At 53.3% G+C, this 14,753-nt stretch overlaps 4 protein-coding genes across 4 annotated transcripts; 3 read left to right on the forward strand and 1 right to left on the reverse strand.

Annotated features, from left to right (window-relative positions):
• Positions 1-957: 957 nt before the first annotated feature.
• Positions 958-2,154, forward strand: AYO21_10486 (hypothetical protein; the record flags this gene model as incomplete). The annotated part of the gene is made up of 3 exons (XM_022660403.1): positions 958-1,150; positions 1,254-1,909; positions 1,981-2,154. The coding sequence occupies 3 exons, from the start codon at positions 958-960 to the stop codon at positions 2,152-2,154; spliced, it is 1,023 nt and encodes a 340-aa protein (XP_022507298.1).
• An 881-nt stretch (positions 2,155-3,035) lies between these two features.
• Positions 3,036-4,670, reverse strand: AYO21_10487 (hypothetical protein; the record flags this gene model as incomplete). Its single annotated transcript, XM_022660404.1, has 1 exon — positions 3,036-4,670. One exon carries the CDS (start codon positions 4,668-4,670, stop codon positions 3,036-3,038), a length of 1,635 nt encoding a protein of 544 aa, XP_022507299.1.
• A 1,075-nt stretch (positions 4,671-5,745) lies between these two features.
• On the forward strand, positions 5,746-7,873 carry AYO21_10488 (hypothetical protein; the record flags this gene model as incomplete). The annotated part of the gene is made up of 3 exons (XM_022660405.1): positions 5,746-6,189; positions 6,241-7,105; positions 7,158-7,873. 3 exons carry the CDS (start codon positions 5,746-5,748, stop codon positions 7,871-7,873), a joined length of 2,025 nt encoding a protein of 674 aa, XP_022507300.1.
• Positions 7,874-8,862: 989 nt separating this feature from the next.
• AYO21_10489 (hypothetical protein) lies at positions 8,863-14,716 on the forward strand (the record flags this gene model as incomplete). Its single annotated transcript, XM_022660406.1, has 7 exons — positions 8,863-9,068; positions 9,444-9,546; positions 9,612-9,846; positions 9,972-10,513; positions 10,645-10,721; positions 11,567-11,681; positions 11,822-14,716. 7 exons carry the CDS (start codon positions 8,863-8,865, stop codon positions 14,714-14,716), a joined length of 4,173 nt encoding a protein of 1,390 aa, XP_022507301.1.
• Positions 14,717-14,753: the final 37 nt, after the last annotated feature.

The raw sequence follows: 14,753 nt of genomic DNA on the forward strand, positions 1-14,753 counted from the left end.
TGATAGCTGAACATCCAATCCAGGTCAGAATTATAACAACATGCCTCGAAAGAAGACGCCTCTTGGCTCATGGACACAACTTGTTCGCTCTCTGCTCCGCCGTGGCTCTGGCCTTTCTCGGCGTCCATTGGCGTATCCATGTCGATGGGAAGGCGGTCAGTCTCGGCGACTACAGGCAAGCAACTCTTGTTGTTGATTAGCATTATGTTTGTTGCACCACAGCGGGGAATGAGCCGTTCGGAGCAAGATGCATTATAATATCATTTCTTGCACTTTCTCCCACGGGCATGGGAGTTCTCTGCTGGCAATATATCTGACCTAGAACAGTCAGCATTTGCCGCAGGGCGGAAGCCGGCAGCTGGAATGGTGGGCCATGATTCTCTGTGCGAGCTTCGTGGTGGATACTTAAATTTGTGTGCTTGATGAAAGCAACCCCGTTTACCTCTCCTATTACCACTATGCCATATCAAGGAGAGCCTCTGGAATTCCTGACCGAGGTTGTCTCTCGGAGGCCGTTTGGGAAGCAATACGCCCTGTCATGGGGCCATAGTAGCTCATTTGTTTAGAGTGCTTAAACTGGGTGTTGAGAGCTACTACTGGGGGCTAGAAAGTACTTGGTCTGTCGTGCTCTCGGCCCCGAGATAGTATCTCATGGGTTGGCTTGATCGGAGCTCCACCCATCAGGGAAGATAGATAGCACGACCGAACGCCGACCAACGACGATGGGGCTAACCCATTTGAGATCAGCAGCTGGTCGTGTTGATGAAGCGTCTACGCGCGACAAGATTATGACAAGCAGCAGTTTGTCAGTTGTCCTGCCAACATTTCGTCCACGTTCCTTCATCTTAAGCCCCTCTCCTCTTGAAGCGCCAACGGTCTATATCAAGACCAGGAGAAGGTGCAACAGGAGAGACACCCAACAGACGCTGTTCATAACCAATCTTACAAGAACAGAAGATGGCAGGTAAGGCGAATGTTCTCCTCGTTGGCTCCGGCGGGGTGGGAACCATGGGAGTATACGCCCTTGAATCCGGCGGACAGGCCAGCGTGACGGCCGTGCTGCGATCCAACTATGCTGCTGTTGTGGAAAAGGGATTCAGTTTCGACTCGGTTGATCATGGCAAAGTATCGGGATGGAAGCCCACTGCCAGTAAGTCGCCAACTTGCTCCGTTTCATGGCTTCACTCCAAGTAGAAGTTTGCTCGCGTGGCTCCTTTAACCAGGCTAATGGTCACCCCTTTTGCTTGAGACAGTTGTCAACGCCGTCCCAGCTGTTCAGAATGGCATGCACCCTTTCGATTTCATCGTCGTTACCACGAAGAACATTCCGGACGTACCACCGACCGTTGCGCAGGTCATCGCTCCTGCTGTAACTCCAGGACACACGGTGATCGTTCTCGTCCAGAATGGCCTGAACATTGAGCATCCAGTGCAGCTAGCATATCCCACCAACATTGTTCTCTCGGGGATTTCGCACATTGGCGCAAAGGAGACCACTCATGGCCATATCTGGCAGAACGACCCCGACCGCGTCTTCGTCGGGCCCTTTACGCACCCTACAATTCCTGAAGAAGAGGGTGTGGCGGCGGCCAAGCGTTTCGTCGAGATCTACAACGCGGGCGGGAAAGTGCAGTGCAAGCTAGACGACACGGTGACATGGCGCCGATGGAGGAAGCTGATGTACAACGCTAGCTATAACCCTGTCTGCGCCATCACGCAATTAGACAGCGGCCGCCTCAGGCTGTCCAAGTCCCCCATCGATGGCCTGATAAGACCTCTGATGCACGAGGTCGTGGCAGTGGCCGGCGCACACGGCGTCGAGCTGGACCCCAACCTGATTGAGAGCGTTGTCAACGCCGAGGCCATTGACGACTATTTCGAGCCCAGTATGATGCAGGACGTAGCCAAGGTACGTTCCACGGTCTCATCGACCCGCGTTGATTGGCACCGCTGACCTTTGTTCTCTTGTTCGCCTAACAGGGCAATCTGAGCGAGTATGAAAATATCCTGGGTGAACCGCTTAGGGCCGCGCAGAGCAAGGGGGTCGAGGCTCCCACCTTGAAACTAGTCTATGAACTGATGAAGGCGCTTCAGTGGAGGACCAAGGAGAGAAAGGGCATCATAAAGGATCTGCCACTAAAGAGGCAGATCTAGAAGCGTGGGACGGCTCCGTATAGAACTGCGGTCTTTTGTTTCTGCACGTGAATATGGAGTCTTGTCGTAGTGACCGGCAGTATTAGTAGATAGTCAAGGTAGCAAACAAGTCATCACAGATAGTCAACCCGACTGGCACCCAGCGGGTCTACACCGGAATCAGATATATCGCCCTAGGCAGAACACTGATAGGCACTACATCTCAGAGTATCTGTCAGGAGGTCAGTCAGGCAATATACTCGGTACTCGTTACTCGCAGCAAAAGCGACTGGTCGACTAGTCCTAACAAGGTTAGTATCCCACGCGCTTACCACATGTGAGAGTAAAAAGTGGAGAAACCATTTCCTCTACTAGGCAAGATTCTATCCCCCATCGAGTCATTTCCCCCCCTCCCTTCTCAACACGTCAAGTCGTTATGTATTGGTAGTCTACCTTGGACAGGGTGAATCGCATAGCACATGGGTCTTTGCAATTATCAACGTCCACGGTGTGGCACGCGCAGGTCCAGATACTCGGTCCAACGAGACAGTTTCATTGGGATATCGGGTTCGGCTCGAGTTCAGTTCTTGCTGAGATTCCCGCCAATATTCTCTTCAGTGCTAGGCGCCAGCGATCTAGCATCTCGGCTTTACATGGTGAGTTAGGAGCACGAGGACATGTGTCAAATCGCCGGATATGACTGAATCAAATTTACCACCAGACGTATATGTTCAACTACAGACAGCAAAATACAAGCAAAAGCGCTGCTTCGTCACCACGACAGGCCCCCAGTAACCCTACATCGCCAGTCAGTCCCTAGCGCTGCTTTAATCTCTCTCCCACAACGTCAATCTGTGAAGATGTCCCATCTTACTCTAGCCTGGATTGCGATTGCCGTGATCTCAACTGCCCATCTTCTTCATTGGTTTTGTCACCAAGTCCTTGATCGTTGCAAACGTCCTCCTTTCGTCGCCCTCTTCGAGGTCCTCGACCGAATATATGCGGCGCTCGCTGATGAGATCGACTTGATCACTCTTGAGGTACAATGGGCCACGGAAATAGATCTTGGCGCCAATGTACATGCAGCCGATGACAATGATGGAGACGTACTTGGAGAAGAAATTCTCGGCCGAAGATGGCAGTCCCAGAGGCCACACGGCAAGGTAAAATTCGTTGACGACGAGCAAGAGGCATAGCCCGAGTCCCATGAAGGAGGACCACGGGAAGTACTTGGTGGCCCAGGGGAGATCGGCCTTTGTGTAGCCTTGAGTCTTCCACGCTTTGCGGAAACGAATGTGGTTGGTGAAGAGCATCGACCAGTTGAACAGTGCGCAGAGACCGACAAGATGCGCCAACCACGCATAGACCTCGTAGGAACTCTCGGTAGCGTTGAGGTAGGAGATGCCTCCACCAATAACGAATGTCATGATGATGCTTGGCCACGGGCGTCCCTTGCTGTCTGTTTTCAGGAAGATTTTCGGAGCCATGCCAATTTGTGCCAGTCCGATCGGAGTTCTGGAGCTAGCATACGCCAACGCGTTTCCGCAGGATAGGACGCTGAGCAAGATGATGGCGTTCATGACATGAGCGGCATTAGGAAGACCAGCCCGCAGCATGGCGATGACGAAGGGACTGGCGTTAGTGCCCGGGGCACCAAACAAGTCATGGTCGTGGGGGTCCACGCACAACGTTGTGACGAAGGAACCGCCGATGTAGAACAGCCCGAGTCGGATCCAGATGGTGTTGACCGCTCTGGGGACCGACTTCCTGGGATTCCGAGCTTCTGCGGCTGTCAGGCCAATGAATTCAGTGCCGGCCATGGAGAAAATGCAGTTGTGCAGGCCGTTAAGGAATCCTTTGAATCCGTTGATGAAGGGTGTTTCCCGCCAGTACCGGAAGCCGATGGTGGTATGGTTGGGCGCACCCCCAGCGGTGATCACAATGAACATGATGATGACCACAAAAATCCAGAAGAACTTGATGATGGAAGCGACAAATTCCACCTCGCCAAAGATCTTGACGTGGAATATGTTGACGAAGAGAATAATGGCCAGGAAAATAGTCACCCACACCGAGACATGCAGGGAGTCGGTCCAGTATCGGATCACATTACACGCACCTTGGATCTCAGCCGCCAGCACGAGGGTGGACGACATCCAGTATGCCCAGCCCAGGGCGAAGGCGGGAGCTTTGTCGAGGAATTTTTCTGTCCACCGTGGAAAGGCTGAAGGGATCGGGTAGTTGCAGGCCATCTCCCCGACAGCCTGTGCAACGGCCCAAGAGATGAGTCCGGCCAAGAGGAAGCCCAACACGTTACTCACGGGGCCACCTTTCGCCAGCGTGGCACCCGATCCCAGCCAGAGCCCAAGGCCGATTGAGGAGCCGAGTGAGAAGAAGATGAGATGGCGAGACTGTAAGCTTTTCGCAAGGCCTGGATCTGGGCGAGACAATGGGGTCGTCTCTCCCGCGGCAGGAGTGCTCCCTTCGGTGCTTGAACCATCATTGACGACGGAAACAGCTTCCTTCTTGGTATCCATTGTGAAAAAGAGTAGCAATTTTGGATAGTTTGAATGAGTAATGAAGACAGAGCTTGGGAGGTTGAGAGGTTGAGAGGCCTGATGGAAGACTCACAGCCCGTTGGGAGCCTTTCACGTTTCCCAGAGGGGATCGCAGCCGTTTATAGACCGCACCCCGACATATACACATGTGCAAGTTCCTCGGTTCTTATCAAGAGGCTTTGATTCCCCTGCCTCGAATCTGATGGACCTTCTGAGCTTCTCCCTTCCAGACACAGGGTAGAGTTCTTGTCCTGTTAGTTGAGCCGTCTATCAAGTCTCGGCCATGCTCTATCAGTGCGTGAATTGGATATGCGGCATCAATATCATAGAGGCGACCGGTTGGGACGTTACACCCAAGGAGACAAGGATAGAGAAGTCTTGACCAGGCCGTATTCACCATGGTTGGATATCGGGAAAGCACGATAAGTGCAGCGAAAAACGAGCCTACGGAAGATAGCAAAGAGCGGAAAGACCCACCCTGAGGCCACGAGATACTCTGTACCTACATACAACTCGGCCCCGCGCCGGTGGATACGCCAAGCTTTGCCAAGATCCGCTCCAGGTTGATAAAGGGCTTCGGCCGTTGAGGCTTGGCCCTTTTCAATATCATTGCTATCACCGATATATCTCTACCAGTACAGAAAGAAGTCCGAAGAATATGCTCAGAGATACACACAGCCACGTCTCAAGGTCTCTCTGGCCCGAAGCAGCCAGCTTGCCCAGGAGTTCAATATCTGTTATGAACCTTGATTCGGACCAGCAGAATATCGATGTTGTTAAAAGGTTGCGGCTCTCGGCCCCGACTTATCTCCCAGGCCGACAGCACTCCTCTCGGACACAGAGAATGAGCAAGGTGAGGTTGCTATGGGGCGCGTATACGCGTGGGCGACGCATCACAGCCCCTTATATCTCATGGAGAGCTTGCTTCTTGTCTATGACAGTAAGGTCTTCCCGGTGAGTTCGAACCGGCGAGAAGGCACAATTTCCCTACAGAGCAAACATGGGATCAATCAGCGATACCCCAGTGAAAACCCTTCACCCACTTGACCCCATCATGGCGGAAGAGATTACAGAAACCGCACAGCTCATCAGATCCAAGTATGCCGAGGGTGCGGTTCATTTCAAAGCCATCTCGCTCTTGAATCCCATCAAGAAGACACTGCTACCCTACCTGGCCGCTGAGCGGGCTGGTAAGACCAAACTTCCCGAGATCCCGCGAAGGACTCAAGTTGTTTGGTTCCTCAGGGGCAGTTATGACTTCTTCAGCGCTGTGGTCAATCTGAAGACCAAAGAAGTCGAGCAACTGAAGCAATTGGACAAAAATGGTTATCCCGGCGGAGATGTGGACGAGACTCGAGAGATGCGGCTGACGGTTCCCGAGCATCCCGAGGTCAAAAAGGCGATAGCGAAGCTCGAGCTTCCCGAAGGTACAGAAGTTGTGTGCAACACTTGGTCGTACGGCCGGGAAGACGAGATACAACACGAGCGTAGGGTTCAGGTAGGGCATCTCCTGCGCGTCGGAAAGCCCACCACTAATGACAATATACAGTGCTACATGTTCTGCAAAGACCCTAAACGCGCCACGAACGCATCTAATCATTATGACTTTCCTCTCCCGATTGCCCCGGTTTTTGAGAACAAGTCCAAGAAGCTGGTGGAAATCATCTACCTACCGACCGGAGCAGATGCGAAGGCTAACACGAACCCCAAGTTCGTCCCTCACAAGGCACAAGAATTTCATCACAGCCTGAGAGAAAAGCCGGCAAGGACGGACCTGAAACCGCTCATCGTGACCCAACCAGAAGGGACATCCTTCACCGTCGACGGATATCTCATAAAATGGCAGAAGTGGCGCTTCCGGCTGTCTTTCAATTTCCGAGAGGGCATGGTGATCAACGACGTGACCTACGATGGGAGGGAGTTGTTCTACCGAGTCTCACTGAGTGAAATGGTCGTCCCCTACGCTGATCCTCGTAGCCCTTACAATCGAAAGTCCGTCTTCGACCTGGGTGATGTCGGTGCCGGCAATTCGGCCAACAACCTACAGCTTGGGTGTGACTGTCTGGGAGTTATCAAATACTTTTCCTTTGTGGTGACCAATAGCAAAGGCGAGGCGGTGCCGAAACCGAACGCCGTGTGCATGCATGAGATCGACAATGGCATCGGCTACAAGCACACCAACAACAGAAGCGGCTTGGTTTCAATCACCCGCGCTCGGGTTCTGGTCCTGCAATCGATCCTGACGGTTGGCAACTACGACTACATTTTCGCCTTCCATTTTGACCAAGCAGCTGGTCTGCATTATGAGATCAAGGCGACGGGTATCGTGGCCACACAACCCATCGACCATGGCGTTACCGTGCCCTGGGGCACTGTCGTGAACCAGGGCGTCCTCGCTCCCCATCACCAGCATGGTATGGATTCCCGCCCCCTCTCTCCTCCCCGCTCATCTAACCTATGAAACAGTGTTTATTCTTCGAATTGATCCCAACCTCGACGGGTCAGCCAACACCGTGGTGATGGAAGACTCAGAAGCGATGGCGCCGGATGACGAGTTGAATCCCTACGGTGTCGGCTACGTGGTGAAGAAGACCAAGATCACCGAAGCTGGCTCTGCCGATTTCGCGCCGAACCGCGTGTACAAGATCATTAACCCAAACTCGATCAACCCTGTATCCGGCCAGCCTGTGGCCTACGCCATCGCAAGCCCCATGAAGCAGATGCTGCTCGCACAACCAGATTCGCAGCATGGCAAGCGAGCAAGGTTTGCCACCCACCCGTACTGGGTCACCCGGTATCGGGATGGCGAGCTTTTTGCTGGTGGCAACTATACGTACCAGAGCATCGCGCTCCCCGTGGACAAGGCCACCGAGGACGGCAGTGGCGACGTGGCTGCCTGGGCAAACAGGAAGGACAACGTGGACAATGAAGACATTGTGTTGTGGCACTGCATCTCGCTGACGCACAATGTCCGCGTCGAGGATTACCCCATCATGCCCTGCGAGACGATCCAGGTCTCTCTCAAGCCCTCTGGCTTCTTCCAAGAGAACCCGCTCATGGACGTGCCACAAAGCAGTCAGCTCTTCAGCAAAAGCGTCCTCTACGAAGACCAGCTAAAAAGGCAGACCAGTGGTGAATCTACAACTAATGGACAAGGGTCTTGTTGTTCCAATGGCCATTAGGGGGAACATGCGACTTAAATTGAGACTACTAGAACTGAGCATACATCAGGAGTTAGATACAAACATTGTCATCATTTGTAACGTCTTTGCAGTGGTCCTTCTTAGTTTCTGTCTTTCCTTCCCTTCCCCTGGTAGGGATCTCGCCAGCACGTTGACTTACGGTAGATCAGCCACGTTCCGACCACAGCCGTTGAAGAATGTCGCGGCGGCAGTGGTAGGCCTTTGTCTCGACTGATCAAAAATGTGGACCACAGGCCGATACTAAACGCACATGTGTGCACAGAATGCCACGTGTACCTTTGCTCTCTTGCAGTATTGCCAGGACTCAATATCTTGACTCGGTTATGCAGTCAGCAATCGAATCCCAACTCCGACACGACAAGGACTCGGACAATGAGTCGAAGGTATTGAGTCCTGGAAACGGCTGGTATCTCGGCAACATGCTTTGCAATCTTTGTTGAAAACAGACGAGAACCTCGGATCCGTCTGATAGACGCGAGACATTTCATATCAGCGCCGAGAACCTCTCTATAGACTCTATCGTGGTTTAGTGGGCCTCGCGCCAACGGATCTCGGGGCCGAAGAACCACCCCTGCGATACTGTACTGGGGGCCGAGTACTCAGGTCTAAATAAGGCGTGATACGGTCCCGGTCATTGACTATCGCCAGGTCTGCGTAAATTGTCTCGAGAGGATCCTATTCAAGCCCGAACGGTGTCTATCCGACCTCCGGGTCGGCGTGTGGAGGTGCTTTCGGGCCGCCCTTTTGTTGGAGAATTCGTCTGTGTATTCCCGAGACCATCCATTGGCCTTTGGATATGCTCTGGAATTCCTTCTTTCTGTCTTTTTCGTAAGGCGTTGTCCGATCGCGTCGAGCTTGAGCGAAGCGGCGTCCTTCGTGGAGTGAAGCTGAATAGTATTTCATTCTTTCTTGTTGCATCTCTGAGCTACGCTCACTTTCATACTGGTGTGACTCGACCAGCAGCAACAATGGCATTCAGCACAACAAGTACTCTGGTCCGACCCCCAACAGACGTGCCAGATATGGCATCAGCTGCCAAAATCTCCACGGCAGATCATCCTGTGGAGGGATATCTGGACAGCATAGTCATCGAGCCCCGACGACCAGACGACCTCGGAACGGTCTTGACCATCAACGACCTTAGGGAACTTGCACAGAAGAAGGTGCCGAAGATGTATAGAGGTGAGGCCCCCAATATACTCCTGTGTAACGTCAGGCGGGTTGGGATTGAAGCATCCATCTCATCGGTTCTCTTCCCTGAGGGACGTGGCCGAGATATTTGATTCGTGCTGACTCGATTTCCTTAATGGCCAGACTATTTCAATGACGGAGCGGACGATATGATAACGTACGTACGCATCTGTGCCCCGAAGCAAATATACTTCTATACAGGCTTCCAGCCTAGACTGGATTACGCCAGTGGCGGACAGCATTTGCAAACACCAAATCTGAGACTTGCGGGACAGTTTTCTTGACTACCTCTACCGCCGATCTCGCTTCATGCGTAAGAACGGCGTGTGCTGACGATATGTGTGACTGTCGGACATAGTCTTCGTGATAATGAAGCGGCATACAACCGCTACAAGATTCGACCACGAGTCTTGGTCGATGTGTCGGAACTGGATTCCAGCATTGAAATGTTTGGGAAGAAGGTAGACAACAACATCGCATGGTGGTCACCATGAGCAGGATCGCTGACAAAAGGCTCTCGATGTAGCTGCCAATACCCCTCGGTTTTGCTCCTGCTGCCGCACACAAGCTCGCACACCCCGACGGTGAACTCGCAACGTCACGAGCGGCAGCCAAGGCCGGAATCCCTATGGGTCTATCATCTTACTCGACAACTTCGATTGAGGATGTCGCGCGCGAAGGGGGTGGGAATCCCTATCTCATGCATCTCACCATCATGAAAGATCGGAGTCGGACAGTGCAAACGCTCCGCAGGATTGAAAGTGAGTCTCCATTCTGTCCCCCATTCATGTGTAGTGGAACGGTTCCACTAGTCTTCCCTCTCCTCGCCGCCGTGCAGCGATAAAAACATTAGCTGACTGAGTGGACTGTGCTTCCTCCTGATCAGAGGCTGGCTTTAGGGGCATCTTTCTCACCGTCGACACGGCCGTCCTGGGGCGACGTTTGAACGAATACCGCAACAACTTCCAGATGCCGCCTGGTGTGAGCTTCCCAAATATGAAATTTGAAGCAAGCGACGCGGAAAAAGAAGGAACCGTGAACAAGGGTGCCAGAGGATTCAAGTCGGTTGTGAAGACGGAGAAAGATACCAAACAGGACTGGGAAACGGTCATTCCATGGTTGAAATCACAGACCAAACTTCAGATCTGGGCCAAGGGCATCTACACCCCAGAAGATGTCCGGATGGCCATCAAGTACGGCCTGGACGGAGTGGTCATCTCCAACCATGGCGGCCGTCAGCTAGATGGGGTCCCCGCCAGTCTGGATGCGTTAAGAGATTGCGCGCCCGCAGCCCTTGACCCTAACGGTAAGAGATTGATCCAGATCGCTCTCGATGGGGGTATCAGGAAAGGCACCGATATCTTCAAGGCTATCGCGCTGGGTGCTCAAATGGTCTTCATTGGCCGGATTCCAATCTGGGGTCTCTCGGTGAGTTTGTGCTCTTTTTCGACTTTTCCTTTGTGACATTACCCTACGCCTCCGCCATGTTTGCTCGCCTCAATGCTGGACTCTGCTTTCATCGTCTTCGACCGATTTCTGACGGGCGTGCGTTCTTCTAGGTTGGCGGCGAAGAAGGCGTCACAAAAGCTGTGGAAATTCTCGCACAAGAATTCCGCCAGACCATGGCACTAGCTGGGTACGTTTTCTCCCCTCGAAACTTATCACCATGCAAGTGGTCCTCTGACAGGCGGATATAGATGCCGCACGGTTGCGGATATAACGCCGAATCGACTGGCTATTCTGAGTAAAGGACGCCTTCTCAAGCTGTGAGGTTCTGTCTGGATGGTCAATTCCTGTAGCTCCGCTTCAAGGTGTCTGGGTTAATAGAGGAAAGCATCAGCATCAGCGATCAGGGGACCATGTGTTGGGTTCAGAGCATACATTTCGTGATCATGAATCTGCCGATACTTGTTAGCCCTCGCTGTTATCAAGTATCCCATGCTGTGGCTTCACCAGTGCACGAATCAAGCGGTTCTATTAGGTCGTTATCAGCGCCAGCGCCGTTGCCATTCATTCTTCTCTTCATGTCACTGGCCTAATCATTCTTGACTTTCGGGATGTGGATCAGCAACAAATGGAGAGGATCAATAACAGCGCATACCCTTGCCAAGATATGCCAAGCTTAAGCCACCTTCGCCGCAATCTTCCTGGTCAATATCAAATCTCAATCAACCCGGGCCCACTTAGGCCTGCGATCAGGACCCAACCGAACATGTTCCTCCGCTCGACCCTCCCGATCTATATCTGCCCTTATCTGAGGCCATTGCAGTTCTAGCGCTTCGCCTCGGCTGCTTATTTTCTGTTGTTGAGACGCCAACATGGTTCTCTTTGTCGTACCCCGGATGTCTCCCCCGACTTATGTACCTGCAGGGATGAGAGATGGGGGATGAACAGGCTATCCTACTAAGAAGGCTGGACAACAACGGACATGATGTATCAGCAGACAGTAAGGTAGTCACGTCTGTCAACTGATCGTGGCAGAAATAACATCAGCCGATCCGATGGCCTGCGATACCTGCCACCGCCGCAAGGTCCGATGCAATTACAAGGAACAAGTGCCCTGTGCTCCGTGCGAGAAGGCCGGTATTTCTTGCAGGTAAGCACACATGGTGAGAACGATTATTATCCGTCAAGATGATAGCTTACTTGATGCCTGCGTGAAACAGCTTTCATTTGAGCGAGAATTTCAGAAGAGTACGGCGTCATCCTCGTTCCCGACCTCCCTCCCACGGCCAGGCCTCCGCATCAGGCCACAACTCGACTGGAAGGGAGCATGAGCAGGGCTTTCCGCCAACACGTCATGGTCGGTCAGAAGAACACGGGGAGTCCGAGCTGGTTAGCCAGGCGGGGTCAATGACCTCGCCGTCGACCAGCGACATCATACGCTCCGTGGAAGACGGCCATCTCTCACGCTCAGCCTTACCCACCTTTTATCGCACCGAAATTAATAATACCCTTCCCGCTACTCCGCAAAGCCGTTGGGCATATGTCGGTACAACGGTCTCAAATCTGGCTCACTTGGTCAACGCCCGAACAACGCGCCCGGACTGCCTCCATTACCCCTTTCCGCACTATCGATCGACACTTCCGTGGAAGCCCTCCGCTTCGTCCTCTACCACACGTGCTATACCAGTGATTCAACCACAGGAAAGCTCCAGCGCACATGAACCACCACACTGGACATTCACGACTCTGCCAGACCCAGACCTTGGCATATTACCTGTCAGCGAGATTCGAGTCGAGCTGATAGACGCATATTTCAAATATATTCACCCAGGATATCCTGTGGTTCAGGAAGCAGATTTTCGCCGGCGTCTGAAAGCCAGCACGGGCAAAGGGGGTGACACCGACGGCGGCACAGCTCTTACTCAAGAGCCCCCGGCTCTGTTGTTGATACAATGTGTCCTGCTTGCAGGTGCGCATGTCTCCACTCATCCGACCGTCCAAAACGCTCGGTCGTCCATCAAAGAAGCTCTGTATCGCCGTGTGCGCACATTGTTCGACATGCGTTACGAGAATGACCGCTTGCTTCTGCTCCAGGCTGCGTTGATCTTGACGTGGCATGTCGACTCGGGGGACGACGTCTCGGCCAACGCGTGGTATTGGTCAGGAATTGCGAGCCGCATCGCGCTCGGCTTGGGCTTGCACCGCCGCTTTGCATCGATGACCATGCGTCGTCGCGGCCAGAGACGTATGCGGACGATGTGGTGGATGGTGGTGCAGACCGAGATTTTGTGTGCCCTGAACCATGGCCGGCCGGTGAGCTTCGACTTGGACGACTGTGATCAAACTCTGCTCACAGAAGACGATCTACACGAGGAAGAAGTCGACCCCGATACGGGTGCTTTAAGAGCCGTCTGCACCGCAAACGTTGACTTTTGCCTGGCTAACACCTCGTTGTGCGTCCTAATCTGGGAAATGTTGAAGCTCCACTCCCCTGGAGTGAAGAGAAGGCTCGGTGGGGAGGGTTCAATGGGCATGAGAGCAGCGAAGATGGACCTGAACGCTCGATTGGCCGCTTGGTGCATGCAGTTGCCACCGAGCATGGGTCAGCCGGGAATGCCAGCTCAGGACACTTTTGCTGCTCAACTGCATCTTCACTACTACATGGCGATCATTGCATTGAATCGAAGGACCAAGACTGAGCCAATGGGACTGGATCCAGGTTATGGCCTCACCTCGGACTCTCCCGGCGTTGCCTGGGCTCAACAAGCCTCCGTCCCAGGTGAAGGTGCTGCTCAGGCGAGCACGCAGATGCCCAGAGACGATATCGAGTCACAGCAATGCTCTTCTCTCTGCCACACCTCTGCAGTTAGCATCGTCTCTATTTTGACCCACATGACCGATATGGGATGGATCAAGAGCTGTTGGCTTAGTACCATGACATCGATCCTAGCCGCGGCGGTCCATTTCAGCTACGAAATTCGGTCGGCGACTCTAGGGGAACGAAACGCCAACGGAGAAACGAACACGGATCCCCCTTTGAGTGTGACACGCCAAAGCCTGTCTCCGTTTCCATCAACGCAGGGGTCGCCTTTTAGTCTGTTGGTCGCCCTAGGGTCTCTCGATAGGCTGCAAATGCTGGTTACTATCTCGACCACGCTCATCCCCTACTGGTCATCTGCCGAAGGGCTGAGCCAGCTGCTCGAAACGATCTCGGCGGAATTAAAAGGGATGATCACGTTTGTAACCGGTCGCAAGGACAGGAAAGACACCAACGCAGCCGATCGAAACACAGCAAAGAGAACCAGTGACGCTGTGGTCGAACAAACCAGCAACCCTTCCTTCACAGTATCTGCCGGCACCTATCAAACATCAGATCCCAAAGGTCAGGTGCACCACAGGCAATCGACTGCTCCACTCAGTCAACAAGCAGATGTCCCAGAACAGTCACGCAAATCACAGCGAACATCCTACATGTCCACTCCTGGGACCGCGACAAGAAAAGAAGAGAGTCTTGATTCTGACGCACTTAGACGCCACTCCACATATGCTACCGCTCGACAAGGCGATTCAGATTACGCTGACTCAAGTGTGTATACTCACATCAGTCGCAAAAACACTGCCGGCACGAGAGAGACAGCCTCATCTGATCAGGCACCCGATATCTGGGAGCCACTTCCTGGAAACAGGACAACTCAACCGCAGGCTTCCAATCCCGGGGCGGCTCTGACTTTTGACGACGACGCCCGCGACCCGCCATATTCTACGTCGGATACCCTACACGGAGACAGCGGCCGTGGAGCCAACAATGTCGGCTCAAGAAACACGATTCCATTTCCCCCTCGTTCAGCACAGTCTTCTGCTTTTTCCTCCGCACCCGTGGGCGCCGAAACTCGCGGCCGATCGGTTGACTTTTCCTCCGGACACGCGGCTCAGAGCTTTCCCACGTCGGGATATTCTGGGTATAACGTCGCTCAGGCGATGCAGCCGCCGTCACGAAAGGTAGATACCGTGGCAGCGAGCGCCGCGGGAGGGAATTGGGAGCTTCAAATTGACGATCTGCTGAGATACATGACCGACCCGGGCGCCATGACTGACGCTGCGTCTGCCCATGCCTACAACGCAGCCAACATGCGGGAAAGGCATGGAGACGCGAACATGGGCGAATACATGGGTCCTTATCAATGAAATTGGTCTGTAGGGTATCTGGTGTTTGGAGGTGAAG

The sequence above is a fragment of the Fonsecaea monophora genome (assembly GCF_001642475.1).
Source record: "Fonsecaea monophora strain CBS 269.37 chromosome Unknown Scaff121, whole genome shotgun sequence".
In the NCBI taxonomy this organism is placed as follows: Eukaryota; Fungi; Ascomycota; class Eurotiomycetes; order Chaetothyriales; family Herpotrichiellaceae; genus Fonsecaea; species Fonsecaea monophora.